The sequence below is a fragment of the Malaclemys terrapin genome, chromosome 8, assembly GCF_027887155.1.
Source record: "Malaclemys terrapin pileata isolate rMalTer1 chromosome 8, rMalTer1.hap1, whole genome shotgun sequence".
Lineage (NCBI taxonomy): Eukaryota > Metazoa > Chordata > Testudines > Emydidae > Malaclemys > Malaclemys terrapin.
In genome coordinates, this window is record NC_071512.1 from 50606054 (window position 1) to 50631456 (window position 25403).

General features: G+C 46.9%; 2 protein-coding genes across 4 annotated transcripts in view; one reads left to right on the top strand and one right to left on the bottom strand.

Annotated features, from left to right (window-relative positions):
* Nucleotides 1–8188, top strand: part of CACYBP (calcyclin binding protein) — a 29601-nt gene extending 21413 nt beyond the window's left edge. For both annotated transcript variants that reach the window (XM_054038063.1, XM_054038064.1), the window contains 2 exons: nt 4859–4953; nt 7858–8188. In XM_054038063.1, coding sequence (XP_053894038.1) covers nt 4859–4953; nt 7858–8017 — 255 coding nt within the window. In that variant the 3' untranslated portion in view covers nt 8018–8188. The remainder of the gene's footprint in view (nt 1–4858; nt 4954–7857) is intronic.
* Nucleotides 8189–11702: 3514 nt separating this feature from the next.
* Nucleotides 11703–17614, bottom strand: MRPS14 (mitochondrial ribosomal protein S14). Of its 2 annotated transcripts, none has more exons than XM_054037267.1 (3): nt 17420–17614; nt 15873–16031; nt 11703–12259 (listed from the first exon to the last, which is right to left on the bottom strand). In XM_054037267.1, the coding sequence occupies exons 1-3, from the start codon at nt 17555–17557 to the stop codon at nt 12077–12079; spliced, it is 480 nt and encodes a 159-aa protein (XP_053893242.1). In that variant the 5' UTR covers nt 17558–17614; the 3' UTR covers nt 11703–12076. The 2 variants fall into 2 exon arrangements, with proteins under 2 accessions (XP_053893242.1, XP_053893243.1); XM_054037268.1 differs by having other exon boundaries at nt 17481–17580.
* Nucleotides 17615–25403: the final 7789 nt, after the last annotated feature.

The window sequence follows — 25403 nt, forward strand, 5'->3', positions numbered from 1 at the left end:
CTGAAGTCCAGGGTCCGTATTCTGCTGCTCTCCTTTCTTCCTTGTGTCAGGATCCTGAACTCGACCATCTCATGGTCACTGCCTCCCAGGTTCCCATCCACTTTTGCTTCCCCTACTAGTTCTTCCCTGTTTGTGAGCAGCAGGTCAAGAAAAGCTTTGCCCCTAGTTGGTTCCTCCAGCACTTGCACCAGGAAATTGTCCCCTACACTTTCCAAAAATTTCCTGGATTGCCTGTGCACCGCTGTATTGCTCTCCCAGCAGATATCAGGGTGATTAAAGTCTCCCATGAGAACCAGGGCCTGTGATCTAGCAACTTCTGCTAGTTGCCAGAAGAAAGCCTCGTCCACCTCATCCCCCTGGTCTGGTGGTCTATAGCAGACTCCAACCACGACATCACCCTTGTTGCTCGCACTTCTCAACTTTATCCAGAGACTCTCAGGTTTTTCTGCAGTATCATACCGGAGCTCTGAGCAGTCATACTCCTCTCTTACATACAACGCAACTCCCCCACCTTTTCTGCCCTGCCTGTCCTTCCTGAACAGTTTATATCCATCCATGACAGTACTCCAGTCATGTGAGTTATCCCACCAAGTCTCTGTTATTCCAATCACATCATAGTTCCCTGACTGTGCCAGGACTTCCAGTTCTCCCTGCTTGTTTCCCAGGCTTCTTGCATTTGTGTATACGCACTTAAGATAACTCAACGATCGTCCCTCTTTCTCAGCATGAGACAGGAGTCCTCCCCTGTTGCGCTCTCCTGCTTGTGCTTCCTCCCAGGATCCCATTTCCCCACTTACCTCAGGGCTTTGGTCTCCTTCCCCCGGTGAACCTAGTTTAAAGCCCTCCTCACTAGGTTAGCCAGCCTGCTGGCAAAGATGCTCTTCCCTCTCTTCGTTAGGTGGAGCCCGTCTCTGCCTAGCACTCCTTCTTCTTGGAACACCATCCCATGGTCGAAGAATCCAAAGCCTTCTCTCCGACACCACCTGCGTAGCCATTCGTTGACTTCCACGATTCGACGGTCTCTACCCCGGCCTTTTCCTTGCACAGGGAGGATGGACGAGAACACCACTTGCGCCTCAAACTCCTTTATCCTTCTTCCCAGAGCCACGTAGTCTGCAGTGATCCGCTCAAGGTCATTCTTGGCAGTATCATTGGTGCCCACGTGGAGAAGCAGGAAGGGGTAGCGATCCGAGGGCTTGATGAGTCTCGGCAGTCTCTCCGTCACATCGTGTATCCTAGCTCCTGGCAAGCAGCAGACCTCTCGGTTTTCCCGGTCAGGGCGGCAGATAGATGACTCAGTCCCCCTGAGGATGGAGTCCCCGACCACCACCACCCTCCTCCTCCTCTTGGGAGTGGTGGTCGTGGAACCCCCATCCCTAGGACAGTGCATCTTTTGCCTTCCAATCGGTGGAGTCTCCTTCTGCTCCCTTCCCTCAGATGGGCCATCTAGTCCACTCTCCGCATTAGCACCTGTAGAGAGAACATGGAAACGATTCCTCACCTGTATCTCCATTGCTGGTGCATGGACGCTCCTCTTTCTTCTTCTGGAGGTCACATGCTGCCAAACCTCCTCACAATCCTTCTGTCCCTGCTGCGCCTGCTCTGAATCTTCAGAACATTGTGGCCGTAGAAGCATCTCCTGACGTCTGTCCAGGAAATCTTCATTTTCCCTTATGCAACGCAGAGTTGATACTTGTTTCTCCAGCCCTCGAACCTTCTCCTCCAATATGGAGACCAGCTTACACTTTGTGCAGACAAAGTCGCTTCTGTCCTGTGGAAGAAAGACAAACATGGCACAACCTGTGCAGGTTACAACAGCTGATCGCTCACCTTCCATATCTCCGTCCTCTTAAGAACTTCCTCAACTGTTGCAGGAACTACTCGGAGAAACCTGCAGATGAATGCCTCAGTGCGCTCTCCCTAGGCGAACTCCCAGGCAAACTCCCGCTGTTAGCCTCTGCTGTTCGCCGCTCTGTTATGCCATCATGTGCCAGCAATGCCCCTCTGCCATGTACATTGGCCAAACCGGACAGTCTCTACGCAAAAGAATTAATGGACACAAATCTGACATCAGGAATCAAAATACTCAAAAACCAGTGGGAGAACACTTTAACCTGTCTGGTCATTCAGTGACAGACCTGCGGGTGGCTATATTACAACAGAAAAACTTCAAAAACAGACTCCAAAGAGAGACTGCTGAGCTAGAATTGATATGCAAACTAGACACAATCAACTCTGGTTTGAATAAGGACTGGGAATGGCTGAGCCATTACAAACGTTGACTCTATCTCCCCTTGTAAGTATTCTCACACTTATTATCAAACTGTCTGTACTGGGCTAGCTTGATTATCACTTCAAAAGTTTTTTTTTTTTTTTTTTTTTTCTCTTAATTAATTGGCCTCTCAGAGTTGGTAAGACAACTCCCACCTGTTTATGCTCTCTGTATGTGTGTATATATATCTCCTCATTATATGTTCCATTCTATATGCATCCGAAGAAGTGGGCTGTAGTCCACGAAAGCTTATGCTCTAATAAATTTGTTAGTCTCTAAGGTGCCACAAGTACTCCTGTTCTTCTTTTTGCGGATACAGACTAACACGGCTGTTACTCTAAACACCTTTGACGGTCTGGGCCCTAACTTTCACTGAAATCAGTAGAAGTTAAGCACCCAACCTGCTTAGGTGCTTTTGAAAATCCTGTTAAGTGTCTCTGCATCTTTCGGCTCCTAAATATCCCCGTGTCTAGCCCTTATGGTTGCAAAGAAAAATTTTCCAAACATGAAGAGAGGGCTTGTCTAGACAAAGGGCTTGTCTAGTTCGTGGCAAGCCAGAGTGTGAATTTACCCCGTGCTCGCCTGCTATGCACTACCTGTCCATATGGACACTGCTGAGGTGCACTAAGAGTTTGTTAGTGTGCTTTGATATCTCCTGAAGAAACTCTTAATGTGACGCAGCAGGGTCCAAATGGACACCTTGTGCGCTGCAGGTTAGTGTGGAGTGGATTCACGCCCCAGCTTTCCTTGCCACAAACAAAATATTTAGGTAGACAAGCCCAGAAAGTAAATAGATGCCTGAATCTGTACACAGCCTGAAACAAGAGCTGAGCTACCCCATTTATCTCAGTGGGATGTTAGCTTTGAAGTTGAATGATAGAAAATGTCATTAACTATTCCAGCGTTGATTATCTTAACTTCCAGCTAATGTGCCTATCTGCAAACCCAAATTACCTCTCATTCCTATGTGCCAAAAGCCACATATGTCCCATACTCAACTGCCAACATTTACAGCTTCCCTCAATGACATATATAGGGTGATCAGATAGCAAGTGTGAAAAATCAGGATAGGGGCTGGGAGGTAATAGGCACCTATATAAGACAACCCCCCAAATATCGGGACTGTCCCTTTAAAATCAGGACACCTGGTCAGCCTAAACCTATAGGTTCTCAATCTATTTACCATTGTGGGCCGTATCCAATACTACCTCTATGGTCCTAAGGATGTCACATGGTCACAGATCTGTGCTGATTGGGCCCCAAGCGGCCCGCAGGTTGAGAACATTGTCCTAGACATATATAACTTAAAAATACGGGTTGTGGTCCACAATTCCATAGGGCAGTGTAAAATAAATTGAATTTAACATCAGTTTAAATAATGAGGGGATACTCTAGAGATATTCATTTTTCATATTGTATTGAATTAAAAAACTGAGGTTTTTACTGATCTGAAGCAAAATGCAGGGGTCTGATTATAGAATTTAGGTCAAAGTTACAGCTGAGTACACCGGATCTTGCTTGTAATTCACTGGGGTGCTGCACTGAGGCTTGGTGATGTCTTCAGACTAGCTTTTTATCCCTGGAGAATAGGGTTCAAATAGAGTTACCCCTGATTTAGATGTGATTGTTACTAGACTCTTAGGACATTTATCCTCATCACAAAATACTGGAATAGCAGAGGGAGTTGCAGCTCAGATTAGAAGTGGGTTGTGGGTCTGAAGTGGAAAAGCAGAGGCTGTTGAGAGTCTAGACTGAGGTGCATTGTATGCCTCTGTAAGTTTTTTTTTTTTTTTTTTTTTTTTTTTGAGTCCTTAAGCCAAAATCCACATACTCTTGAAAATATAAGCTGAGTCCTTGTGTTTGAGTAAAAAGTGCGGAGGTGGACTGGCTGGAGTCATAAGCTAGGATGCTGTGCTATTAGCACAGACCACACCAGATAACGTCTTCTAATTCCAGGTGGTGCTAAGTAGTGCTAGAGGTTAGGTGGGTGGTGTGCCTGAGTTTCAGGGATCAAAAAGTTTGTATCTGATCATTGATTCTGAGACAGTACTTAGAAAAGCTCATACTAATCCTTTTCCCCAGTTTTCCACTGGGGTGTAATATTTATGAACCACCACAGAAAGAAACTATGCATAGGATCTTTAACATTGATTGGTCTCTAGTCCCTCTGACCAGGTAAAAAGGCTGTTGACCAGACAGACCACAATGTTTTCAGGATCTCAAGTATTGTGGGCCAGTCTGCTCCTGCAATGGGGGGTGTTTTGGAATTCATAGAGTATTCTCCATCTCCCTTTAAAAGGAACACAGTCATGTCTAAGAGCAGTTAGTATTAGAGTGTTCAAAACAAAGTAACCCTTAATGCCCCAGAGCCAAATACTTGATATTGATTTAAAAATATGTCGCATATAAGAAAAAACTAGCCCAGACAGCAACTCTCTGAGAAAGTTATGAGCATCCAGCAATAGAATAATACCAGAAACTGTTCTGCTACTTTAATTATTGTGGATGCAATGAGTATCTCCTACAATAAGTATCCTTAATTCACATTTTAGCGTCAGATTTTTTTTTCTTTGCCTCCCTTTACAGATCAAGACGGATATGATCCTTGTATTATGTAGGAAGAAACGGGAGGAAAAATGGGATTGCCTGACTCAGGTGGAAAAAGAGAGCAAGGAGAAAGAGTGAGTGTCCCTCCCTTCACTCCACCCCTGACTAATGCAATTTTGTTACCAAAGAAAGCAGATATGTACTTTGACTTTAACATCTCTAATCTACAAAATGAGAATTGTTGGTCCAAGGGCCTAGTATTTAAGCTGTTTTACGGCCTAAGAATTATTTCATAGCCTTTTCCCTGATCTTAGTAATCAACTCATCTGGGGATTCCTTTGGCACTAAAGATTAGTGCACTGGGAAGGAATTTGCACTGAGTTGCTAAAATCCTTCCACCTTCTACTGCTTGAATGCTTCAGGTGGGATACACCTGGTACATCCTTAAATGGTTTTAATAGATATTGGCGAATGGTGCAGCACAGGAAGTTTAGAGAACTGTGGGGCAGACCAGCAATGAGAGACTTAAAGTTAACTGTTCATCAAGCCACATGTTCCTGTCTTGGAGGCTGTATTCCTGAGTAGGAGCTGCTCTAATTGGGACTAAATGCTCTTAGAGGCTTTTTCCCTGCAGGTGGTAATGGAGTGTTTTCCACATCTCTGTTGATGGCCTGAGGCTCTTTATGACCCTCCTTTGTAGCTTGGCCCTGCAATCTTTTAAGGAGGAATAAAACAGGAGCCTGTCAGCATTGCCAGCAAATCCTCTGAGGGCTCACAGGTAGAGATTGGGCTAGCTGAAAAGTTTGAATTCTGATCAAAACTACCTTCTTTCTGTATCCATATCTCATAATTCGTTATCAGTTTGTTGCTTCCTTCTGGTGCATGCAGCACAAGGGACTGGGTACTGGTCATTGAACCTATGTCTCCTGCTATGCAGTATTTTACCACTAAGCCAGTCCTACAAAGGTCTGCACTGACTCCCTATTCAAGGTGTTAGTCACAATATATAAATCTCTTAAAGTTGCAGGACCCAGCCACTTTGTAGATCAGATGGGACAATCTTGCTGTCACACTATAGGGCAGCGGTCCCCAACAGGGGGTCCACGAATCCTTTCAGGGGGGCCATGGGGCCCTGTGGCTAAAACCCAGAGCCCCAGCACCTCTAGAGGGGCTGAAGCAGGGAGCTTCAGGGTTAGCACCCCAAGCCCCAGTGCTCCCCACGGGGCAGAAGCCCTGAGCCCATAGGCAGAGTTGGAGGGACATGGAGCTGTCCCCGTTGCTACAGTGCAAGAACAGGGCAGTCCCGGGGCAGCTCCACGCACTCCCCTCCCTCCACCTCCACTCGCCAGCCACTGGTCAGGTTGGAGGCAGGAAGCCAAAGCCAGGCAGTGCAGGACAGCTGCTGCTCTCTGGCTGGGGCCATGGAGCAGGCAGCTGCGGCATTCCCTTGTCTCCTGCTGGTGCAGGAGGTTGAAGCTGCAGGGGAGCCCTCCCAGCACACAGCCCCTAGCTACCCCCCTCCCTGCACCCTGAGCTACCCCCTCCTAGCAAACAGCCCCTAGCCCCCCTCTTTCTTCCCCCCTGCACAGCAAGCAGGAGGCTCCGGGGGCAGCTCCAAGGCAGAGGGCAGGAGCAGCACATGGCAGTGGTGGGAGGGACGGTTGAGCTGCCAGCAATCGATAGCCTGCTGAGCAGCTGTGGCACAGGGAACTTAGGGAAGCGGGGAGCTTATAGGGGGACTGCTGGTCCGCCCTGGTTCCAAGCCCCCACCAGCTAGCTGCAACAGGCTGCTCTTTCTGCAAGCAGTAGACAAAGCAGGCGGGTGCCAAACGTTGTAAGAGAGCATTGCACAACTTTAAACGAGCATGTTCCCTAATTGATCAGCAACATAACAGTGAAACAAGACTGGGATGACTTTAAGTGAGGAGTTACTGTACACCTATGCCCGAGCTTCCCCCCTCGTCCAGAACCTCCCCCTCCCTCGCTGAGCCCTGGAGTTTTTATAGCATGTTGTAGGGGGCCTCAGAAAGAAAAAATGTTGAGAACTCCTGCTCTAGGGTCCACTTTTAGAGACTGGCTCTCAGCATAGAGTCCTGTAACTGGGGAACCTGCTTCCCCTGATGGTCTAACATAGCTTGGTTCAGCCCTTTGCTTTTTAGTTAGCCCTTCAGCTGATTAGTACTGTAGCCAAGGAGTTTCAAAGGCAAGATGAGGGGAGAAGCTATGGGGCAGGTTTCCCTATGCTAGCCAGTAAGGGCAATGTATGTGCTTATGGTTTATATTTGTGATGATATGCAGGTGGTAAAATTGGGTACCAAATAAATCAAAGTAGGTGCCATTTATCCTTTGGCTTCTTTAGCAGTGAAAAACTCAGTGAAACATGTCTTAAGGGGCCAGTCCATCAGTGGTTTAACAGATGTGATCTAGTATAGGCGGGTGATACTTTAGGATTCTCACCTTGGTAGGCGGCTGATTAAGATGTAAGCTCTTGCACTGATTTCATGGTAACAGCAGAGACAAAGGGCTGGTCCACACTAAGCCCCCAGTTCGAACTAAGATATGCAACTTCAGCTACAGGAATAATGTAGCTGAAGTCAAAGTATCTTAGTTCGAACTTAAAGGTACTTACCGCGGGTCCACACGGGGCAGGCAGGCTCCCCCGTCGACTCCACCTACTCCTCTCGCGGAGCAGGATTACCGGCCTTGACGGCGAGCACTTCCGGGATTGATTTATCGCGTCTAGACAAGATGCGATAAATCGATCCCAGAAGATCGATTGCTTGCCGCCGAACCAGCGGGTAAGTATAGATGTACCCTGATTTTTGGTACTTCCTGGATCCAGTGCTATATTTAGTTACCATCTCCATGAACTTAATAACATCCTTTTCACAAAACCCAAGGCAAAATTCTACATAATGCCAATTTTTTGCATAAGAATCGTTAAAGCATTTAAAGTTTGGCAGAGAATTGTTACAGATGACTGAGGCTCCTAGGCATAATGATAATACAGTGATAAGCTTGTTTCACCTGTCTTACAGGAAAGCCTCCTATGACACCTCAGACCCTGGTGAGGGGCTGATGAACCTTCTGAAAAAGATGTATGCAGAGGGAGATGATGAAATGAAAAGAACCATTAACAAGGCCTGGGTTGAAAGCCGAGAGAAACAAGGCAAAGGGGATATGCCGTTAGATATTTGAAACTACTCCAAAGGCTGCCTTGACATGGACCTTCCATATGGGACTTTTGCTGTGCTGCAGAGATCAGTTCTACAAGTGCATTGTTTACACAACCTTCTTCCAAGCAAAGACACTTACCTGTTTTCCGTTTCAGGTTGGAGAAAATATTTAAATAAAATACACTTATAAACATTTCTTTCTGTCAAGTGGTTTCCTCCTCTTCCCTGATGAGTAGGAAGTATTTGTCTCTTCCCTCCCTTCCCCCTAAAAGCTTTTTTGTTCTGCTCATCTGAAACATCTGTGAAATTGATAATTATGCAAACATTGTAAAAAGAAAAATCCTAAGCTATTGTGTGTTAGTCAACATGTCACTTGGCTGCCTTTGGCTATTTGGTTCCTAGCCTTAATGTATTAACCCAGCTCAAGCGACTTTTTATATGCAGGAAGCAGGAGAAACTGTCAAACAAACCTCAAAAGGACAGACATATCTAAATTGCTGAAGACAGCTTAATTATAGGAGTGAAATCTGCATCTTCGACTCTAGTTACTCGCTCACTGAGCTGAAAAGTAGCTCTTACCTGCCGTTCTTTACAAAAGGGCAATGGCAAGAATCCTGTAGAAAGCATGCTGAGCAGATACCTGTTGCTAGTCAAGAGACTTGCTTAAGTGCACCCAGGAGAAGCTGAATGTGACAAGCTTACCCAGTATCTGCCTGCAGCAGGCAAGCCACCAATTTTTCCAACCACCTCCCCAAAATGCAGGAGCCACGGCTGAGTAACAGCAGTGCAGTTAGTAGCCATAGAAAGGAAAGATGCAAGAACAGTGTTTGGACTAGCACAAGGCAGAAGCGTAACTACTCTCTACCCTTTGTAAAGTTCTTGATCATTGACAGGAAGGTTCTGTACCAAACTAATGAATTAATAAGTTGCTATAAGCATGACCCCCTTTCTTTAAAAAAGGGGGTGCTGTCTACTAGAGTACAGTACAACTGTTGACTTTCTCCCACCCTACTTTGAGATGGTTAGGAGCCTACACGTCAACAGAACTAAGCCTTAGCCCCCGTGTTGGTTAATATGGAATTCATTGTAGCTTCCCATATTAGCAGCAGGAAGCTGCTCAACCATTGCTGCTATAGAAAAGGAGCCTCTGCAGGCCTGGCAACTGGCAGAATATGGGTGAAAGGTAGGATCGAACACACGCTCCTCCCAGCAATGTGAGGGATGGGGAAGGCATCACAGAATAGGAAGGGGGCAGGGATCCTGTGCACATCTCCTTGAATGTGGGGGTGTTACCTGTCAGCTCTATGTTTTTAGGGAACCAGGGTGCAGTACCCAACCTGTCTGACTCACAAAAGACCTCCCCCCCGCCGCCTTTGCTTGAACCAAAGCCGATCAGAAGAAAGACTTACAAAAAGCCATGAAAAGGCAGTAGGAGACACACCTAAACCCCAGGACAAGGGTGCCAGGATTAAGGAAACTCCCCTAGCCTCATTTGCATCAAAGATGGGATAGGGAGGCATCTCTGTTAGCATACAGAATGGAGAACAGAGATTCCAAGGCAAGAACCGCGTGGAACTCTGGGACCAGAAAAGCAGGGAAGCATGGCATGATGGGGGATCGCTGCTCTAGATGTTAATGAACCCACACCTGCATACCCAGCTCGGTAGTTATCAGACCAATTCTAGTAATAAATCCTTTATTGGGATCCCTAACTGCATTGTGAGCTCCCTCCAAGGAACACCGCCCATAGTCAGGAATGATCAGTTCCTATTGTCTAGCCTGAACAAAACAACTTTGGTATATTCCCTTGAGCCATCAGTTCACCCATAAACAAATCTAGTGTGTTGTTTCCTACAAAAACCCCTACCCATGCTCAAGTGTTCTGATGCCTGGATCCAAAATCCGCATCAGTTCCATTAGGACTTCATCTTCTCTTGACTGCGTGTGCTGGGGGCTCTGCCTGTCTCCAGCAGGACACACAGCTACCACCACCACCTGGAACCCCCCAATTGATTCAAAATTCACGGAGTGCTGAGAACCCAGCTCTCTCGGTATATCCTTCTGACCCTGACTTGGGTGATCAGTTATAGTTTTCTAAAGCTGATGTTTATAATCAAATTTAAGTTAGATTTAATATGATAACTGTTTTAGTTGTTTGGCTCCCCTATGGTTATTACCTGGCAATAAATAACTTTCATGGTTAAGCTGTTTGCTTCGCTCTCTCTTTCCCCTCCCCTCCCACCCCCCCGCCCATGGATGTTTTTTGGCTTCCTCATTTGCCCTGCAGCAATGCTACTCATACCTAAGCTAAAGATCCCTGCAGCACCCAAAAATCCTGTGGGGTTTGCTCATCAAGTGGGTTACTACCAGAACAATTGTAACGTGAATGTGGGGATAGGGACATGCTGAACCTGGGACATATGAGGGTGGCAGCTTGGAAATGCTGCTCAACCAAGTTTGCTGAGTCCATGGGCATATACGGGTGGCAGACTGAACGTGCTGCTCTACCCAGCCTGCTCAGGCACACACTATTCCAGTGCAGTGTCCATGGCATACGCGGGTGACAGCTTGGAGGTGCTATTCGACCCAGCCCGCTGAGTCCAAGGGCCTATGAGGGTGACAGGTTGGAAATGCTGCTCGACCCAGCCTACTGAGTCCAGGGACATATAAGGGGTCAGCTTGGGAGTGCTGATCAACCCGGTCCTCTCAGACACGCTCTGTTAATGTGTGTGTGTGTGTGTTCATCTGATTCTGGGGTTGGAAGAACCCAGCCCTGGGGAACCTAGGTCCTGCAGGATAGCTCCACTGGGAGGGAGCTTGCAGAAGGGAGAAGTAAAGCTCCATATGAGAACACAAGCAGTACATTGATAAAAGTACAAACCCCTTCCCAACCCTGAAGAGTAACCCTAATAAATGAGCATACCCCAAAGTAACAGGCAAATCTGGTAATGGGCTATTGCCAAATTCAATACCTGTGCTGTTTCACCATAGCAGTGAGGACGGCCTCTGCACACACTGCCTACAGCAGGGTATTCCTTTGCAGTGTGAAGGGAGGGAAGCCACAGTCTGTGACTAGTGCAGCACTCCCAGTGCCACATTCCTTTCCCACAGGCTACTGCAGCAGGAGAGGGAGGTTGAGTACACCTTGCGGCATTATAGCTCTGATTGCAGGAGGCAGCTCTCTGTTCTTCCACCCCTGTGCCCCAAAGCAGAGGTAGCATTTGGTGTTAGCTCACCTAACTCCCAGGGGATATGATACTCTTGTTCCTATTTTGCAGATGAAGGAAAAACTAATGCCCAGAGACATTAGGTGAGTGACATGATTCAGGGGGTCAATAGGAGAGCAAGGTCTAGGATCCAGGTCATCTACCCTGGCCTACTCTTGAACTACTGCACCAGGCTCCCTAACTGTGCACGAAGGAGAGGAACCTCAGTACTCTTCAACTGGATGGGATGTTTGTCCACTGCCATGCCTGAACTGCCCATAAAATATAGATAAACTGAACAGGTGTAGTGTCTAAATACCTAAACTGAGGGTGGGCATACTTTCAGCTATTTGGCTGCAGTAGTTGGAGCTTGTCTTCATATTCACTGCAGCATACTTCCCTGCTACATTGTGTGATTCCTTGTTTTTAGTGATGCTTTTGACCAGATAACTGTGCAAAAGAGGTCACAATGTAAAGAGTGAACAGGAATCACTGAACAAGTCTTGTACTGTAATGTGTTTTTAATTTAGAAGTTCCTTTTAATTACAAATCCCAGCTTGGTTTTATAACAGGGTAGCAACTCTTCATGGCAAAATAAAACGGCCTCTAGCACAGCCTGGCTTGGTGCATTCCTACTTGCCCCTACCCATATCTCTTTGCCATCAGATTTGCAGTAGTCCCTTCACAGTGGTATCCCAGTGACAGAACTGCAATGACTGCTGTTTGCATACCTCCCTATCTCCCCCCCATTTGTTTCTGGTATGTTTATGCTGGACTTTAAACAAAAGGATAGTCTTGCTTTTTCAGTTACAGGAGTGCATGAACTGGGCCCAGTCTGCCTCTTTTTGACTGAGAAAACAAGTCCTTGTGGTGATTTACCACATAGCTCTCTGTATCCCAGACATCTGACAGTGGTCAGCCAGGTGGCGGAAAACAATTCGACTAAGCCTCCAGCGCCGCTTCACGCCTCGTGGACGGGATGTCAGGACACATCTATTCCGGATCCTCACAGGGCAGCTGTCACGTGGCAGGGCAGCAATCTCTTTATCAGCTATTTCCTGGAGCCAAAGGAAGGGCAATTACACACACACACACACACACACTGAAGTTGCTCTGCTGTATTTTGCCCAGGGTTAGGTTTTCTAAGGCAGTTTAGTGAAGGAGGTAGTGATGTATAGGCCTGAAGGCTCCCTTACCCACAGCAGAGGTACCAGCATATGCCTCCTTCCTACCCTGGAGCCATCACCTCTCCACTAATGAGAGGGCAGTTTGCTCTCCAGGCTTTTCTAGGTTCTCTCTCTTCAGACTTCCCATGGGATTTAATGGTTCTACTTGCTGGATGAGGACCCTGCTCCATTAGGAACTGAAAAGTGTCCTCATGCATTTCACACAAGTCACTGAACAGTCCAGTTGGACAATTGCAACTTGTCAATAGTGTCTCTGTTAGAGGGTGGGATGGCCCTTTAAGGGAGTTGGGCTCAGCCCCCCTGTTTCATGTTAACTACCTCCCCAGCTGAGAGGCTTCCAGGCAGATAAAGGAGTCTGCTCAGTTGCGGGAGAGAGACCTACTGTGAGCAGGACAATTCTTGCAGGGGGGGACCTAGTGTCAGAAGAGACTGGGGAAGATGTCTCAACTCCAGCCAGAAGGAAGGACCTGGCTAGAACAGCCTGCATGGAGAAGCAGGAAGCTGTAAGAAGAAGAGGCTTGAAAAAAGCAGCAGGAGTTGGGTTTTGACAAAGAACTGTTGAGCCCAGCAAGGGGCTGTGAAACTAGTAGTCAGGGAGAGGCTTGTTTTGAAGTAAGTTGACAATTGAACTGTAATTTTTTTAGACCCCAAACTCCAAGAATATGTGTTTGATTCAGAAGAATCTGGGTATAGTCACACTGGGAAACCCAAAATGGGGAAACTGAGGCAGTGGCAGGATCTAATGTTGGACCAGGTAAATGGTACTGCGTTCAATTACTGTTTCCCTGAGGCTTGCAGTACCCCTGCAAAACTTCCTTCTGCTAAAAAGGTCGTGATCTCAAAGGGACAAAAGATCAAGAAACTGCACAGATGACCTACTTGTTTCTTACCTTTGCGAAGTCAGTGTAACTATATGTTTTATCTTCCAACCAGATGCTTCAGGGCTTTATGTACAAAGCCTAATACTTTCAAACAACCCTAGAAGAGCAAGCTAGTGCAACCACATTGGGAAGTGAACGTAGGTAGTTAGGGAAATAAGTCTTTAAGGAAATACATTTCAAGCCACAATTTGTCATAGATAGCGCAAAAAAAAATTATTTTAGAAAATGATGGTGTCCTTTAAATTAGCAACTTAAATGTAAACTGCCATTTTTCAATAGGGAGTTTGTAGCACCAGCTTTTGGAGGCTGTAAGAAGTTGTTATATTTTCCATATCACAGCTACAACAGATAGACAAGTCTGATTTGTACAGTGGAGTTGCTCTGAATTAACTGGTGCCTTTCTGATGCTACTCAAAGAGGAACAGTTTCTGAAAGGCACATATCTGGAGTCTGTTGCTTAAGTGTTTCTTTAGAGCCCAAGTATCACGTTGTGGAAAGCAACAGCAGAGATTTTGTTTTCCATGCTCCTCTTCCCTACTTCTGAAGACTAGTAGGGGCACTAGAATGACAAGGGGATTTTATACTGAACAGTTCATATCCCCACCTGAAGTCACATTCCCTACTACAGGAGCTAGTAGTGACTCTGAAAGATTACTACCACCAGCTGGGGAATAGCAAAAGCAAATAAACCAACAGCAATTCTTGTTTTTATACAAAATGTCCACCGCAGGCTGATGCTACCTTAATGTTGGTAGGTGAATATGGCATGTTAAGGCCAAGCTCATAGCAGTTAGTACCATTCATGCTATATCTCACTCAAAAGGGTAGGTAAAGCTATCCCCGTGAAGGAAACTCCACAGAAAATGGAGAGAGACTGAAAACAAGACACAATGAGAATGTTCCCCATGAGGTATCAATTGTTCCTTTAGTCTGAATAATTTCTATGAGGAAATGAGTTTATATGCTAGTTGTGAGCATCCACCCAGAAAATACTAGAGCACTCACTCATCCAGAGAAGTCAGAAGGTTCTCTACTACAAATCAACCCTTTCTGCACACCTTTAACAAACCAGTCAGAGCAGAATCCTAACTTATTCCCATGATCACCCCTCACAGCAGCAGCTTGGGTGCATTATTCCCTGGTAAGTCTATAAAGAAGATTGCTAGCTTTATTTTAGAATATAAGTAAAGCTTCCACACAAACAACTGCTGAAGACAGAGTTCTGAGGGGAAGTCTTGCTGCTTGTTCGCTCAGTCCCTCATTTGTTTGAGTTAACATCTCCAGTTGTAAATACTGGCACTGGGAAATAAGGAAACTGAGCTAAGGGAAAAAGCTACTTCCAGCAGGATGTTTTAACTTAAGAGTCAGATCAGCAGCACTTACCTTTCTCCTTCCATCCCCCCTCTAGCAATTTCTATAGCCCTGGTGACACCTGCTGGCTGTATTAGGGTTTTCAGATGGGTTGGTTGAGATAGTGGTGACTAGACAAAAATCCAGAAATTATATCTAAAGGTCCTGATCCTGGAAAAACTTGTAAAAGTCTAATTTTAATAGTGCACAATAGTGTTGAAATCAATGGGACTACTTACATATTTGAGATTAAGCATATGGGTAAGTCTTTGCAGGATCATGCCCCAAGATTTTAAAGTAGTCTGGTAGCAGAAATCAGCCTGGATGTACAGGGTTTCTTTAGGAACTAGACCTCTGGTGAGCAAAACTGTGGGGCACCTCCCCCCCCAGGGTGGGCACGGAGGAATGTGCAGGACTGAGTGACAATGCCAGACAGCTTGTGCCAGCCCCCTTGGGGGCAGGGAGGGAGCACCTCCACCCCCAAGTCACCTCAGTGGGCCACCTAGCCTGTGGGTCAGTGTGCTGTGCCGTGCCAATTTCTGCTCCCGGCATCCTCTGCACAGAGTGCTGGCTCCACCCCCAGGTTGAAAACCAGAGGGGCAGGTATTGGCCCTACCCTGGCAGTGCAGCATGTCTGCAAGGTATAAGCAGCCTGCAGCTGAGGAAGCCTTGGCTGTGCAGTAATGAAGGAGGGAGGCAGGGACAGATTCCATTAATGGTAAGTGGGGGCGTGACTGGAAAAGTATCTGCACCACTGAACTAGATAGTGAACCTCCTATACCTATACCTTGAAATTGCCCTCAAACTCATCCATTGGTGACAGTTACAGAAGGAAAAACAAGACTGCAGGAACATCCATAGGAACAATAAAGCTGTTCACTGTACCCCTGCAGGACATAACCACTTCCTGTTCTAATACCCTCTGACTTCTGATTTTAGCAGTTGCAAAGGAGCTCCACCCTATAGATTTTATTCCTGTTGAGAATGACCCAAAAGGGACAAGGCTCTGGAGCTGAGTATCAATACTAAGTAGATAGCTACATGATGTGAAGTGAGCTTGTGAACAAAATGGATGCAGGTATTCTAGACTGACCCCCCCAGAATCTGAAGCCTGACATTGGCTGCACGATTAGATTCATACAAAGTAGCTTGTGATGCTCTGAGAATGCTGCTGCAGCAGCAATGTGGGTGCACATACCTTCTCCCTGAAGAGTTATGGTCCTGCAGAAAAGTAGAGATGGACTTTACTTTACCTGCAGCTCTTTAGGCAGGATGTTGTTTTTTCGGAGAGCATTGATCCGCAACCTCTCATCTGCATATTCATAAGCCATCTTCCGTCTCTTTACATCACGCAGCATCCTCCAGTTCACGTAGTAACCCCGCACTTGCCCTCTACAGGGCAAGGGGAATATCTGAAAAAGGGGAAAATATAAAGGTTAAATCTGCAGCTTCCAGTATTTTATCACTCACCCAATTCCAAATATTGCTTATTCCAATTTACTCTTTCTAGCCTCTACCTCATTTGGATTCAATCACTGTCTTCTCTGGTCTTTAGGCCTGCCAATACTGGCACAGTCACCCTCTTCACCTATCCAGAGAATTTTGCTTAGCTACAGGATTAATCACACCAGCTAGCTCTCTTGTTTGCCTGGCCTAGGTCATGAAATTCTATCATGTCTAAGGACACAATTGTTGACAACTGCAATCTGTCATGTTTAACAGTCAGCGTAGACCAGGACAAACTGTATGTCGTTTCAAGTGCTAACATGGTTGTTGACAGCTATGTTCAGACACACAATTCTGTAGCATAGACAAGGCCTGCAGGATCATACATCCCAGCACAGGTGTGTTTCTTACACAGCATACAATGGAGTCTTTTAAGACTGTCAAGATTCAAATACCCAGTCCCTAGTCTTAATAAAATGCCCTACTAGCACATAGCACAAGGGGACTTTGATCTTGGTTAAGGCCTGTAGACATTACTGGAATACAAATCATCATCATAAATAAAAGGGCTGTTAGCACCTCCTAGAAGCCACAGAACAAAATCTAGTTGTTGTTTTTTTTTCAGGTTTTTTTGTTTTTTTTTTTGTGCTGGGATCAAGTGTGATATCAGTTTAATGGCCTATACAGTCTCAATAGAGGATATATCATGTGAGTGAGACACACATATCAAATATCCTAAAGGGCCTTTTCTATTTCTAGCTGCTAAACTCTCTTCCCTTGTGAGGTTTTTTTTTTTTTTTTTTTTGGTATATATATATCATTAGGGATCTATCCATGAAAACAGGATTTTTTCTGCAGCTGAATCTCTTCTGCTGCTGCTGGTTCTTCACCTGCAATAGTCTGGAAAGGTTGAGAGCCACTGTCCTAGACAACACTGCCGCTCTCTAAAGCCAAGTGGCACCCTCGGTAAAATGTTTCTCCAGACAAGCCACCAATCCTTCCCGCCTAAATTAACCAACCTGAAGACAGGAATACGCAATTCACCTAAGGGCGAACCCAGCGGGACACCCGGCGCGCTACACTGATAGCTGGACATTAGACATAGAGCGACCCAGGGGAGGGGCATGGTCCGCTAGGCAGAGCCGCAGAGAGAGGGCACCAGGCAAGGGTACAAAGGCTGCCTGGGGAGGGCGGCAGGGCGCGGGGGCACTGGGGAGGGACTGAGGGGGCCCCCAGGAGCACGGATCGGGGCCAGGGGCGGGCACAGAGGCTGGGCTCGGGGGCGCCGGCGGCCCAGGCTCAGCGGCCAGTCGGTGGCGGGACAGTGACCGGGGGCCCGGCCCAGGGAAGTTACCAGCCCCAGCGCGAGTCCCGGGGAGTCCCCGAGCCGGGCGCTGCCGCCCGACGGGCCTGACCTGCCGAGCAGCCCGCAGCGCCCAGCCCAGCATGGAGGCCGCCATCTTCCCCGCGTGGCGCATGCGCTTACAGCCATCCGCCGGGCCGGGGGGCGGGGGAGCTGGGAGGCGCCGGGGCGTGGCGGATGGGGCGCGCGGGGGGCATAGGGAGAGTGAGGGCGAGCGGGGTTTGTAGGAGGGGTGGTTGCGGGAGGGATGGTTTGGGGAAGGAAAGGCTTTGGGGGACAAAGGAGAGTTTGGGGGGATGGGTTGTTGGGGGAGGAAGGGGGGTTTGGGGGAGGGATGGTTTGGGGGAGGAAGGGGGGTTTGGGGGACAAAGGAGAGTTTGGGGGGATGGGTTGTTGGGGGAGGAAGGGGGTTTGGGGGAGGGATGGTTTGGGGAAGGAAAGGCTTTGGGAGGGTTGGTGGAGAAAGGGAGGTTTGGGGATGAAGGATGGAGGAGGTTTTGGAGGGAGGATGGGCTTGGGGGAGGGGCATTTAAGGGAGTTTGTGGGGAGGGAGCGGTTTGGTGGAACCAGGCAGAGCCATGGGTTTGGATGATAGGACACATTGTTCATTTCCCTTCTGCAGCCCAACTCCTGGCACTGCTCCTATTTCAGGCCCCCAGGATGAAGCTGCTGACCTGTGTGATAGAGTGAAATCCACAGGAGGTGAAAGCTCCTGGCCAGGAGTGGGAGATCCTGTTCCGACTCCCCATGAAGCCTGGAGTTCACAGCCCCAAGTGGCACCCTTCGAGTGTGTCAGTCTCTGCTACCATGCTCTGTGCTGTTATGAACAAAGGGGGAAACAGGCCCTGCCCCGTCGGTGACACCCCACACAATGGGCTCAACTAAAGAGATGAGGCCTGGAGGTGTCTATGAAAAATTAACCATTAGACCTATGTGAGCAGCTGGGCTCCTCTGGCTAATCTAGCTAGCTATATAGCATGCCAGGCTCCGCCATGCTCTGCTCAGACCTCCACTGCATCATTATGGGGTCACTCCTGCTGTACCTCCTCCATGTGCTGAGACTTCCCCACACCCATGGGCAGCAGTATTGCCACGATATACACCATACACAAGCTTTTAGACATGAATGGCCTGATGTTCCTTGACTCTTTGTAGAGAACATAAAGATGCACACAAGGGTGTGCATCTGGAATTGGGGCAAATTCCCAATATAGTCAAGGCCAAAGTGGAGGAAAGTCGGCACTGTGCTGGGGAAGGGAGAGGAATCCCTAGTTCCTGATCTTGTTGCAGCTGCTTCTATACACATGGAGCAAAGAACAGCTGGGTTAAACTTGCTATAGCTATTTCCCAATGTGAGTGAAGATACTACTTTCAGAGTCCATCATTACTGAGGCTGCTGGCAACCCCCCACCACTGCAGGGCTGATGAGAACTCTTGCCACCACTCTTGGAGTAAAGGGGGTGGATCTTTTGCTCTATATGCCTTTCCTTTTATAGTGAAACTCCACTTTAAAGTTCTTTTGTGGGGGGGGAGAAAGAGGGGAAACCAACTCATTTTCAATGGTTACACTGTGTAGGAACTTCATCCCTGTGCTGATGTCAGTCTGAATAAATATCTCCCTCATTAGATTAAACTGGTAGCCTTTGCAAAACCTCAGGCTAAGCCTTTGTGCAGACCACAAGGATCTGATGTTGGGAGGGGACAGCTTGTAAAAATGATGGGGATGGAGTTCCAACAGGAAAATATGATGCAATGTGATTCAGCAATACACCACACAACGTGGTCACTTTCCATTTAAGTATGTCGGTGCTGCATGTCCATAATTACTACACATTTGGTTTATCTATCAGTCTCTTTTTCTCGTCTCTCTCTGTCTCTCAAGCTGCGTCTTCATGTGCCTGGCTATTCATAGGTCTTGTTCTTGGTTTTTAGTAGCTAATTTACAGTGGCAAGATTTCACACCACCTCAAATTTTGATTAAGTACATGTGGTTTACAGACAAAAGTACAATCATGATCCTCTCATCAATGAAAAATGACTGGGAAATTCTGCATGTGCGGTGTGTTTCTTCCTGTACGATATTGCCTCAAAAGAGTAACTGCCCTTTTGCACTGTGTGGAATCTCAATCAAGGTACGTTAAAATAACTTTTGCTGCAGTAAACAGAGTTGTGACTTCAGGTGGAATTTATGTTGGGCTCTTCACTTTGAACTCAACATCTTGATGAAATTAACAATTCATATCTACTGGCTGGAGCATCCAAAAAGTCTTGCCTTTGAAATTATCTCCTTTCACAGGTTTGACGTGCTGCCTTTTGTCCATGTGACAGTCTGAGCAGAGGCAGAGGGGTTCTAATGTGTTACAATGGAAGCACAGTTTCTTGCAGTTTGAGTCCTGGGGATTGAAGTCTCTTTATGCACAGCAGAATCAGTAGCAAAATGAACTCAGACCACTGCCAAAGAACATCAACCTTGTCCACGTCCTGAAGGGGCTGATTTTATAGTCGAGAGGATAGTTCAGTCTCCACAACCTATTATATCCTTGGTCTCCCTGCCAACCTCAGTGCTACTTGTGGATGGTTTCTGTCATGTGGACGTCTGTCCTCTAGTCACTGGACTGAGACCACTAACTCGCATCACATAGGCTACCAAAGTGCCATAATATGGTAGCAATTTTCAGTCACTATTCACCTGAGATGGCTTAGGACCAGCAACCCAGAGATGTAAGGCTCTGGGCTAAATCCTGGCCCAGGCGCTGGTCCCTTTGCACTGCATGCAGAACAAAGCAGTGAGAAAGCTGACCTAAGAGGGTAATTGAGGTCTGGTATAGGAGACACTACAGCTGTTCTTACATCAAATGAAGATTCCCCTACACTGAGGGAATCCCCCAGTACCTGAGGAGCACAAAACTCTGAAAATACAGGATAGCCAGGCTCTTGGTCTGTAACTCATTTATTAGCACTTTGTTGTATCTGATATTAAAAACTCAAGCTATGTGCATTTGAGCACCTAAGTTACATGGTGTGTTTCTGGTCCCTGACTGGCTGAATGGAATGCTTAAAATTAAGTTTCTGCTGCTTGCAGAAAGAATGAAAAATTTGCTTTTCATAGATATTCTCGAGTATTTGCTTGAATTCTGTTTCTGAAAACCTGCTGGCCAGTGAGCTCATTTGCTAGAATATTTATGAAATGCAAATGCAAAAAGGGACACAGACATAGCCAAAGAGATTTTGTTTAAAAAAAATCAATAATTGTGCATTGTTTTTCGTTCTTTGACCTGCTTTTATCCTTGAGCAGCTGCAGGGGGAGCTAATGAGTCCAGATGGAAAATGGACAGAGGTGAGTGTGGGAGGTGCTGTGTATGATGAGTATGATTCTGGGGAGGGGGATATATAAGGAGATTGATACCAGATTAAAGGTATAAAGTATGGCTGTCAATCGAGTAAAAAATTTTTAAACAATCATAGAATACCATTTATTTAAATATTTTGGGATGTCTTCTACATTTTCAAATATATTGATTTCTATTACAACATAGAATACAAAGTGTACAGTGCTCACTTTATATTTATTTTATTACAAATATTTGCACTGTAAAAAACAAAAGAAATAGTATTTGTCAATTCACTTAATACAAGTACTGTAGTGCAATCTCTTGATCATGAAAGTTGAATTTACAAATGTAGAATTATGTACAAAAAAACCCCCTGCATTCAAAAATAAAACAATGTAAAACTTCAGAGCCTACAAGTACACTCAGTCTTACTTCTTGTTCAGCCAGTCACTCAAACAAATTTGTTTACATTTGCAGAAGATAATGCAGCCTGCTTCTTGTTTACAATGTCACCTGAAAGTGAGAACAGGCGTTTGCATGGCACTGTTGTACCTGGTGTTGCAAGATATTTACATGCCAGATGAGCTAAAGATTCATATATCCAGTGGTGAGCTGGAGCCGGTTCGCACCAGTTTGCAAGAACCGGTTGCTAAATTTAGAAGCCGGTGTAGAACCGGTTCTTAAAGGGGCCGGCGGGTGGGCAAACTCCGGTCTGCGGGCCACATCCGGACCGCCTGAGCTCCCAGCTGGGGAGGCCAAGGCTCCCCCGGCCCCTCCCCCGCTTCCCTCCCCTCTCCCCGCAGATCTGCCAGAGCCCTGGGGGAAGCAGTGGGGCTCCAGCGGCTATTTAAAGGACTGGGGCGACAGAGGCAGCTGGAGCCCCGGCCCTTTAAATAGCCCCTGCAGACCCCGCTACCTCAGGGCTCTGGGGGCTATTTAAAGGGCTGGGGCTCCCCTGCTTCTACCGCCCCGGCCCTTTAAATAGCCACCGGACTAGTGGCTCCAGCAGCTATTTAAAGGGCCGGAGTGGTAGAAGCTGCGGGAGCCCTGGACTTTATAAATAGCCCCCAGAGCCCCACTGCCGCTACCCCAGGGCTCCAGCAGTGGGGCTCTGGTGGCAATTTAAAGGGCCTGGGGCTCCAGCCCTTGCTGGGAGCCCCAGGCCCTTTAAATTGCCCCCTGGGGAAGCCAGGCCACCCTGTACGGTGCACTGGCTCTTGCCGGTATGCTGTACGGGGGCATACCAGCTTACTTTCACCTGGGTGAGGGGGTGGGGCTGCAGCGGCTGCGCAGCATCCTTACACAGCAGCACAGTAAGGGGGCCAGCCGGGGCTGGGAGGAGGGGTTGGATAAGGGGTAGAGAGCAGTTGGAGAAGGTGGAGGTTATGGAGGGGCGATCAGGGGACAGGAAACGGTGGGTTGGGTAGGTGTGGGAGTCCCGGAGGTCTGTCAGGGTGGTGGTGGATGGGGTTGGTGCAGTCAGGGGACAGGGAGTGGAGCGAGTTGGGTAGGGGGTGGGGTCCTGGGGGGCAGTTAGGGTGGGGGTTCTTGGGAGGGGGTGGTCAGGGGACGAGGAGGGGGGGTTGATAGGTTGCGGGTTCTGAGGGGGGGCAGTCGGGGACAGGATGTGGGTGGGGTCGGATGGGTGGGTGGCAGGGGAGACAGGCACGTGGGGCTTGTACTCACCGCGCAGTGCCCTACCGGGCCTTCGGCGGCAGGTCCTACACTGGCTCTGGGTGAAGGACCTGCAGCCGAAAACCCGGAGCGAGTGAAGACCCCCTGCCGCCGAAGTGCCGCCAAGGACCCGGTAGGGAACCGGTTCTTAGGATTTTGGGAGCTCATCACTGCATATATCCCTTGATGCTTCAACCACCATTCCAGAGGACATGCGTCTGTGCTAATGACAGGTTCTGCTTGATAATGATCCAAAGCAGTGTGACCGACGCATTTTCATTTTCATCATCTGAGTCAGATACCACCAGCAGAAGATTGATTTTTTTTCCCTTTTTTTTTTGGTGGTTCAGGTTCCGCATCAGTGTTGCTCTTTTAAGACTTCTGAAAACCTCATCCCTGTCAGATTTTGGAAGGCACTTCAGATTCTTAAACCTTGGGTCAAATGTTGTGGCTATCTTTAGAAATTTTACATTGGTATCTTTGTGTTTTGTCAAATTTGCAGTGAAAGTGTTCTTAAAACGAACATGTGCTGGGTCATCATCTGAGATTGCTATAACATGAAATATATGGCAGAATGCGGGTAAAACAGAGCAGGAGACATACAATTCTCCCCAAGGAGTTCAGTCACAAATTTCATTAATGCATTTTTTTTTAACGAGCGTCATCAGCATGGAAGCATGTCCTCTGGAACAATGGCCGAAGCATGAAACACATCTGGCACGTAATTATTTTGCGACACCAGCTACAACAGTGCCATGCGAACGCTTGTTTTTACTTTCAGTGACACTGTAATTGAGAAGTGGGCAGCATTATCACCTGTAAATGTAAACAAAATTATTTCTCTTAGTGATTGGCTGAACAAGAAGTAGGACTGAATGGTTGTAGGTCTAAAGTTTTACATTGCTTTGTTTTTGAGTACAGCTATGTAACAAAAAAAACCTACATATGTAAGTTGCACTTTCATGATGAAGAGATTGCACTACAGTACTTGTATGAGGTGAATTGAAAAATACTATTTTGTTTATTTGTGCAAATATCTTTTGTTTATTTGTAATCAAAAACAATATCGAGCACTGTAATTTTTGTATTCTGTGTTATAATTGAAATCGATATATTTGAAAATGTAGAAAAACATCTACAAAAATATGTAATAAATTTCAATTGGTATACTATTGTTTAATAGTGTGATTAATTGCGATTAATTTTTTTTAATTGCAATTCATTTTTTTGAGTTAATCTTGTGAGTTAACTTCAATTAATTGACAGCCCTAGTATAAAGCAATCCAAGAGGACAAACTCAGCTCTAAGCTCTGTTATCTGTCTAACTTAAAATCCTGCTCTCCCATTACATTTTAGAGTCCCATTTGACTCATCCAGTGCAGAAACAGTAAATGTGCAGGTGTGTACACTCTAATGCACACATGCTGCGAACGCTGCTGAACTAATAGAATGATGATTGCACAACTGGCAGGGCATGTAGGAATCCTGCAGGATATTTGCTATCCTGTACACGTTCCTGAGGTATTGGCTGTAACAATGTGGGGAAGGTTCCATAATTCCCAAGTACTGTATATTGCCCTCTGACTTTACTAAATTAGTGATTTAAAAATATTTCGTATTAAAAAGCAGGTTAACTCACAAACCTGAGATCCAAATTCTCCTCCCCAACCTAGCCACTTTATACCACTCACAAGGTGCAACAGGGCCAAGGCAGGGCAGGAGGGGGCATGTCTGAAGCCATACTGTTGTGCTCCAGCAATTCTTAGCTGGGGATGGTTCTTTGGAGACCATTGCCAGCTAGTGCAAATTAGAGAAGTCCACATGCTAGAGCTGGAGCCGCTCAGGGGAAAGAATCAGGGAACTGTAGCTGGATCTCTGATAGCCACACTCCTCTTCCTCTGCCCTGGGCAGATCTCAGCACAGGACAGACTCTGCCCCGAACATTATTGTTTTATTTTCTCCAATAGTTTGAGAATAATACAGTTTGTCATGGATATAGAGTAGGGGGTGGCAACGTTTGGCACGCGGCTCGCCAGGGTAAACACCCTGGTGGGCCGGGTCAGTTTATTTACCTGCTGACGCGGCAGGTTCGGCCGATCGCAGCCCCCACTGGCCGCGCTTCGCCGTCCCGGGCCAATGGGGGCGGCGGGAAGTGGCTCGGGTGAGCGATGTGCTGGCCGCGGCTTCTCGCCGCCCCCGTTGGCCCGGGACGGCGAACCGCGGCCAGTGGGGGCCGCGATAGGCTGAACCTGCCGCGTCAGCAGGTAAATAAACTGGCCCGGCCCGCCAGGGTGTTTACCCTGGCGAGCCACGTGCCAAACGTTGCCGACCCCTGATATAGAGCATAACATCATGGGGTAAATACTGGTCTCGGAGCAGTCTGATGGATTGTGATTCTGATGTTCTCTGCCTATGTGGGCATAGCCCGCTGGAGTTCTCAGATCAAGTTGAGATCCATTGTGCTTATCAAAAAGCACAGTTTTGCCTTTTCCTGAAATTCTCTTGAAGTCCTTTCTGCTCTCCTGTTGCAGCAACCATTTGGAAAAAGCAAATGAACAAATATGGCATATCGGAGTCCTTTAAACCAGGAGAGCCAATAGTTTCTTTAATATGGATCTTCAGGATGTCCTTTAACATAAACTGTTATGTTCAAGTGGTTTCAGACAATGTCCAGAATCTCTTAAAAATATGACTTTGAATTCAATTCGCCTTAGCCAACGTTTCCAGAATGTTTTTCCCCCCCTTCTAGCAGTCCATTGTTGATGAGAGTTATTTACACCAACAGCTCAGACATGACACCTTGACTTGCAGTCATAGGGAGTGTTTGGAAAAATATGCTCAGTGTAATAAAGTGCATCATACTTTATATCAGATCCCAGCAGATGAGAGAAGGAGTGATCGATATATGTCTATGATACTTGGTATTTGCATAGTGCCTTGCATTCCAGAGTGCTGGAATCCTCAACATC